This window comes from Podarcis pityusensis, assembly GCF_964106645.2.
Source record: "Podarcis pityusensis genome assembly, chromosome: 1".
In the NCBI taxonomy this organism is placed as follows: domain Eukaryota; kingdom Metazoa; phylum Chordata; class Lepidosauria; order Squamata; family Lacertidae; genus Podarcis; species Podarcis pityusensis.
In genome coordinates, this window is record NC_138028.1 from 107,039,010 (window position 1) to 107,046,375 (window position 7,366).

General features: G+C 44.9%; 1 protein-coding gene across 3 annotated transcripts in view; it reads right to left on the minus strand.

The window, feature by feature from the left end:
• The window catches only part of ACVR1C (activin A receptor type 1C), a 45,502-nt gene extending 40,668 nt beyond the window's left edge, over window positions 1–4,834 (minus strand). Inside the window, exon 1 of one of the 3 annotated variants that reach the window (XM_081007498.1) lies at window positions 4,290–4,834. In XM_081007498.1, the coding sequence (XP_080863624.1) occupies window positions 4,290–4,365 (76 nt within the window). In that variant the 5' untranslated portion in view covers window positions 4,366–4,834. The remainder of the gene's footprint in view (window positions 1–4,289) is intronic. The other 2 variants (XM_081007499.1, XM_081007500.1) reach the window with 2 other exon arrangements.
• Between the last annotated feature and the right edge of the window lie 2,532 nt (window positions 4,835–7,366).

The following is a 7,366-nucleotide window of genomic DNA, read 5'->3' on the forward strand; positions in this document are numbered from 1 at the left end:
ATCCCTGAAAAAATAATAATGAAGACACATCAGCTACAAGCAGCTGTCAACACTATACGGACAATAGACTGAGGAAAGTGGAGGGAGTATGAATTATATCTTTGATTTGGGGGGGAAAGGAGAAGTTATATATAATGGGAAATACTATGAATGAATAGATGCGAACCCCTGGTCTCTTGGAAGCAAAAAAAGAAAAAAGCAGGGAGAAAACAGACTTGGTATTCCAGTTGAATTATGCAATTAACTATCTGGAGAACACATGCTTGTCACGTACATTTATGCGCAGGCTTGCTTTCTGGACTTTACATGGCACCTCAAATTTTAAAATACAGTGGTACCTCGGGTTAAGTACTTAATTCGTTCCGGAGGTCCGTTCTTAACCTGAAACTGTTCTTAAACTGAAGCACCACTTTAGCTAATGGGGCCTCCTGCTGCCGCCGCGCCGCCGGAACCCGATTTCTGTTCTCATCCTGAAGCAAAGTTCTTAAACTGAAGCACTATTTCTGGGTTAGCGGAGTCTGTAACCTGAAGCGTATGTAACTTGAGGTACCACTGTAATATGAATTTGAACACACAGAATAAAGCTAAGTGACCATGAGAAAAGGGTATTGTACAACCAGTGCTGATACTTTGAATGCACCTATCTCAGTGTAACCAGGGTCCTCTATAACCAGGGATGGGGAACCTGTGGCCCTCCACAACTCCCATCATCTCTGGCCACTGGCCATGAGGGCTGATACAAGTTGTAGTTTAACAACATCTGGAGGGCCACATGTTCCCTATCTCTGCTCTAACCCCTCACACACATACCAAACTGCATTCAAACCCTCCCCACAATTTTTTTTTACTGGAATTGTGTCTGCCTCAGACGCCTTGCATTAGAAGTGGCACACATCATACTTATTTATAAAGGATTTTGCTCTTACTTCTACCACTGTTGACACGCAAGCATCTACATCGCACAAACACTTTGGGTCATATAAACATTCATGCCATGCACCACAGTAATTAAACCTAGTACTTATCGTCTCTATATAATACAAGTGTGGAATCTGATATTAGGTTGAAAATATTCAGCATGTTTTGGCTATCAGCTTTCGGTGTTCAAAAAAGGAACAAGAGGAGAGCCACACAGGTGTGAAGATAGGTTTTCCAGAGTATGCAACATTTGGTGAAATTGCCAGAAGCTTATTTGCAACATTTTCTGACTTTCCATAATCTATACAGATTATAGAATTCCACATTTTCGGCATAGAATGTGGGTTACCTTGGCACAAACTTGTTCCGTATATTTAGAAGGTATTACATCTAGCTCTGCTGCCAATATACATTAGAATTCCAAGTTCATGCAAATATGTTCTTATGGAAAAATCTTCTTGAGAGAACTCAGGTTTAGACATGGAAGCAATTGGGTCCACTTCACCACCTCTCCTGTTTTTTCCTGATTGCACCCCACTGCTCTTCATTTCATGCAAATTCCCCAAAGATCTGAAGTGCCCCTTCTCTTTGTTGTGTTCATTTGTATGGAAAGCAAAGTCAAAAAAGCTTTTGTTGTGTTCATTTGCAGGAAACAGACCTGAGCAAGACACATACCACCCTATAAAACAACATGCACCAGAGTGACTTAGAGCAGCAAAATAGCTTAGAGAGGGTTCAGCACTGTGTAAATGCAATTATAGAATCGGAGAGTTGGAAGGGACCCTGAGGACCATCTAGTCCAACCCCCTGCAATGCAGGAATAGGCAGCTGTCCCATATGGGGATCGAAACTGCAACTTTGGTGATATGAGGACCCTGTTCTAACCAACTGAGTTATCTAAGCTCTGTGCTAATGGACATACTGTTTTGTACAAAGGAAAGCCTGGGCATCCTCAAGGCTATGGAGTTTACTTCTATCTTGTCTCCTGGTACTTGGGGGTGAGAGGACTGCCCCTCAAACTGCTATTTGCATTTCCAAAAATGGTGCCTCCATTTGCACCAATGGGAGCTTTCCTCTGAAATGCAAACAGTAGTTTTGGAGGTTTGATTTTTGCTAGGACTGCCAGGCTCGTTCCTATTTACATAAAATCTGTGCACATTAATTGCATTCACACCCTTTATGTATCAAACTCAAACCCATTGTCCTCAGTCTGTTTTTCCCAAGTGGTTCTCCTCCCACAACTCTGATACAGCAGCCCCTATCCAACAAACATCTCCTCTGCATATTATCCCAGAACATTGCTCCCATAGCATTCTGTTAAAAAACAAAAGACCAGCTCTTCATAATCCTGAAAACCTGCCACATGCTATATTTCCTCCTAACTGTCATGCACGCGATGCACCCCAAACTGCCAGAGACACAACCTCCGCTCTCCAAACCTGTCCTTTCCCCACATCCCTCGGAGCCCATCTTTCTCACCTAAGGCAATATTTCCCCAAAAGCACTCTCTGTCTCTCTCCAACCAATTACAGCACCATTTGCTCACTGTGCACCAAAGATGTGGCTTAGATACTGAACTGGTGCCTAATACGAGTGGATTGCCTCTATGCCTGCCTGCCCATTCGTTCTAATACAGTGGATATCACAACTAACATAAGATGATTTCCCCCCCACCTTTGAGAGTATTTTGAGAACATACTAAGAAGAACAACACTGATGGAACCCTACACACAAAAATAGATTTTTGTGGGTTTAAGGGGGGGAAGCATGCATTTGAACCAGAGTTCTACACACCACTTTGGGATGTCTCATAGAGCGAGAGAGAAAATAACTGGACCATATCAGTTTAATTTGAAACAAGTTTCAACCTGAAATTCTAACCCCACTTACCTGTGAGTAAGCCTCACTCTCACTGAAATCACTAACTTCTGAGTAGACATGTATAGGATTGCAGGGTTACACTTTTTTCTTCCATGTTAGAAGTTCAGAGCAAGCATACACTCATAGCTGTCAACCTTCTCTTTTTTTGCGGGAAATTCCCTTATTTCAGTGCCGTTTCCCACTGCTATCCCAGATTGTTAAATATCCCATAGACTTTCTCCGGGACAGGTGAGGCTGCTGATCCCTTATTTTCAACTCCGAAAGTTGACAGCTATGCTGGTGATCCCTTATTTTCGAGGCTGCTGATCCCTTATTTTCAAATCTGAAAGTTGACAGCTATGCATACACTTGATGCAGCAAGTTAAAATATACTAGAAACCATTCGGTGGTCAAGGAGTACCAACCAGATCAAACTCAAAATGCAAAGGATTTAATTGCAAGTCTTTAGAAAACCCAATTCATTCCCAGTCTATAAATATACTCCTATTCCTCAGCTGACATGAAGGAAACTGGTGCAATAGCAAACGGTCCCAAATTCCTTTCAAGCAAAATGCTCTATGTGCAAGTGCAGCAAAAGTTGCATAAATAAAGGAAACGTGAAGTTGTGAAGGTATGAATCCAGGGGCCCTGCCCCCAAGCATGTTTCAACCCCAGGGTTAAACCTTGAATCCCATGAAGTAATACTTCTGAGGAATGTGTAGAACGCCCTTCGCCCTAAGTAACAACCAAGTGCTCCCTCTACATCTACAACCAGGGAGGAAGAACCTCTGGATTGTAACTTCTGGCAGAATAGATCCCAGAGCCATTTAAATCAGTCAGCTGAGTTTGTAAACCTAAAAGACACGCTCTGTAAAAATATATATATATATACAGTTCCCTGCCGTCAACTCTAACCGGCCTTTGCCCTCAGAATCGTAGCCACCACCCAAAAGGTTTTATATTAAGCCGAGTTCAGGAGGATCAAACCTGGAGCCGCTCTCCAATGACCGATCTTATGGGACTCTCCTCCAACCCCATTCACGGGCGCTTTATTCCTTTCCCTTCCTTTTTTAAAAGAATAGTTGAAAACAAACAAACACCCTTTGAGTATATTTGCATGAGATTTAACACCCAAACCGTTCTTTGGCAACAGAGCCATTCAAGCAATTTTTCATTCTAGTCACATTTCTTTCCCTTACGCACGAGATTTAATCACCCAAATCGTTCTTTTGCAACGCAGCCATTTCATCCTAGGACCTAGTCAATATTTTTTTTTAAAAAAGTACGTGTAAGTGGACCAAAGGGATGGAGGGATGGGGGCTAATGCCTCTGGGCACGTGCAGAGAGCATGCGCACAGACCGAGTGGGCAGTTTCCTGGGAGAAAAGCCACACACACACACAAAAAGTTTCCAAGCCAGAACCGCCCCGCCACATGTCCCGCGCGAAGAAGAAACAGGTATCCCGCCGCCTCTCCAGATCCCGACCCCCCCCCCCCCCCGTTTTTCCTTACCTGTGCAGAGAGAGGCGCAGGCTACCAGGACGAGCGCCAAGGCGCCCAGCCCGGAGCGGGACGCCGGAGGTCGCATGGCAGCACATGGGAGAGGCGCTGGCGGGAGGAAGAGCGGCCGGAGTGGAGCGAGGCGAGCGGCGGCAGGACACGCGCGCAGCCCCGCTAGGGCGGGCTTCCCGCGGCTGCCCTCTCCCCTCCCCTGGCCGACGCTCCCGGCAGGGCAGGCTGCAAGCAGCGACTGTCAGCTGTGGGGGGAGCGGCAGCGGCGCCTGGGGTGGGGTTTGCAGCTTCGCCCTCCTCCGGCTCCGCCCGGCCCGGACACACCCCTTGGGTCCCTGTTTACAGGGCAGAGGGGATTTGCCCCGCGGGAGAGAGAGAGAGCCGAGGGCCGACGCTTCTCCAGCGGCGTGGCTCCAAACTTCGGGCCTCTGTCCGTGGAGCGCGAGGCATTCTCTGTAGACGACGGTGCCCGGTCGGGGTTTCGCGCGGGAAACTTCCGAGGCCTGATCTCAGGTGGCTCCTCTTCAGGTAGCACACGAGTCACCCGAGACTGCCGCTGGCCCTTTGTTGCCCTGCGCGCGCGCGCGCGCTCACACCTGTACGCACTCTTCTAATTCCAAGGGTGGAAGGCAGTGCTAACGTGCGTTCGCCATTATATTTAATTATTTGCAGGTGATTCGCACACATTGTCTTTTGTTTACCGGCAGGTCACGTTTTTTCCTGATAACTCCAAAAGCGCAGTAATGTTTTAGTACCCAGGAAAAAGCTTTTCCCCCAGTAATGCGTTCCATGGGATGGCGATGCGTTACAGGCAGTAATTGTTTGTTTTGAGTATGATTTCATTGCATCTTTTTTTTCATAATACAATAAGAGAAAAGAAACTATTCTGAATAAAAAATAAAGACAGTTAAACATGCCATAGTAAAAAAATACAGTGGTACCTCAGGTTAAGAACTTAATTTGTTCTGGAGGTCTGTTCTTAACCTGAAGCACCACTTTAGCTAATGGGGCCTCCCGCTGCTGCTGCACGATTTCTGTTCTCATCCTGAAGCAAAGTTCTTAACCCGAGGTACTATTTCTGGGTTTGCGGAGTCTGTAACCTGAAGCGTATGTAACCCGAGGTACCACTGTATTTAAACTTTTTAAATTAATAAAACTGTAAATTAATAAAACACTGATACTAAGCCTTGATTTTTAAGATTATTTAAATGCAAATGTAGAATTAGAGCACTCAAAACAGTTCCAGGTGTCTTTAAAAACACCACCACCACAAACATTTCAAGCATTGGTTCATTCATTTAACATGATTTTTTCCACACAAATCAAAGGCGCCCATTCTGGTGGGTGTGGGTGTGTGTAGTAGTGGTTAGAGTATCAGAATTGAGACCAGTTTCAACCCACTGAAATAGAAATGGAGCACAGGTTGTCACTGTGTATCAGAGCTATTTCTCATATTCTTTCAGCTGTATCTGTGTAACTGGCAAATATTTACAGTGGTACTTCGGGTTACAAACACTTTGGGTTACGAACACTTCGGGTTACAAACTCTGCTAACCCGGAAGTAGTTACCTTGGGTTGCGAACGGTTTCGGGTTAAGAACAGACTTCCAGAACAAATTAAGTTCATAACCGGAGGTACCACTGTACTTGGAACTATGAAATCATGAATTAAAGTGACCAAGTGGAACTTGTGTGATGAGATAAACAGACGCAAGTAAATAAGGAGAAACCCCACCATGCTTCCTGGGTTGCTACAAATATCTTTAACCTAAGTGGTTAGTCTGTTGGATGAGGACCCAGGAGACGGGTTTAAATCCTCAGAATTTAAATTGCCCAGAATTTCACTATTCATATGTAGGTTAGCAAGTAAAAAAAATAAGTGTATCACATCTACACAGGAAAACTGTAAGGTTAGAGTTCCATTTTTTTTCTACCTTGTTAAAGTTAAGCCTGACCCTTACCATTACCGTGAATTGTTCTCATTTCATCTGTGCAGTCCAAAAGTGAGAGCAGTAATTGTCAGGGGAGCAGAATTAAAATCTGTGTCACCGTTCAGTCCTCCTACCCACCCACCCTCTTACGTCTTTGACTCTTGCATCCTTCCAAGAATGGCCTCTGTGGTTGCTTACATGCAGTAGCAGAAGGTTGAACTCATCAGCTAGAGAATTAAACTTGGATGCCAGAGTTCGTGACACAAAAGCAGCACTATGTTCATCGCTGTGGGCTACCACTGGCTTCTGCCCCAGGGGGGAAATAACGTGCATCCTTCTTATATTCAGTTGTTGAGATTGGTAGTTGCCTTCAAAATCTCCTTAAAAGTACCCCATCCTACAGTTCTGCTTCGGAACATATCTGGGGTTTTTTTTTTGGGGGGGGGGGGGAGGCATAACCAAACTGTAGCAAAAATTAATGGTGGTGACTGGAAAGAGCACACAAATTGGAGACACTGTGTTTGCATAGCAAATGCAGAAAGCACTAGCATTGTTTAGCAAACTGCTGATACTCCCTAGACGCTCATTGGCTGTTCCCTCCAAGGTCTCAATGGCGTTCAAATAGTGAAAAGTATACTCAAGCCATTTTCTACCAGGTGTAAAACCCAAGAAATCAAGTTGTTCTGATGTTTTTGTGTGTTTGTGGAACCAAGTACCCATTCCCTATAAACATCAAGCATGTAAAATGGACACAAGGACAATGAAACCCTCTCATATTCCTTGCTAGTTTGTGAAGCACAGACCTAAGGAAGTCTGGGATGATCCTAAAATGTGTCAAGTATCAAGTGCTGGAGGGACAGGAAACAAGTTACAAAGGACAGGTTGGTTATTGGTTGGAACAGAACAAAGTTCACCTTTCTAGCTCACTGACAGCCAGTGGAATTTTAAGACTGGTGACATCTGGTCCCATTGGGTTGCCCGACCTACTGGCTTAGCATTCTGCTCTAGCCTCAGTCTCTGGAGCATCTTCAAGGGCAGCCCCACATACAGTGATTTACAGTAGTCCATATGGGAGGTCACCAGAGCATGGATAACTGAGGCCAAGGCTATCCCCATCTAGAAATGGCCATAGCTGGTAAATCGTGTG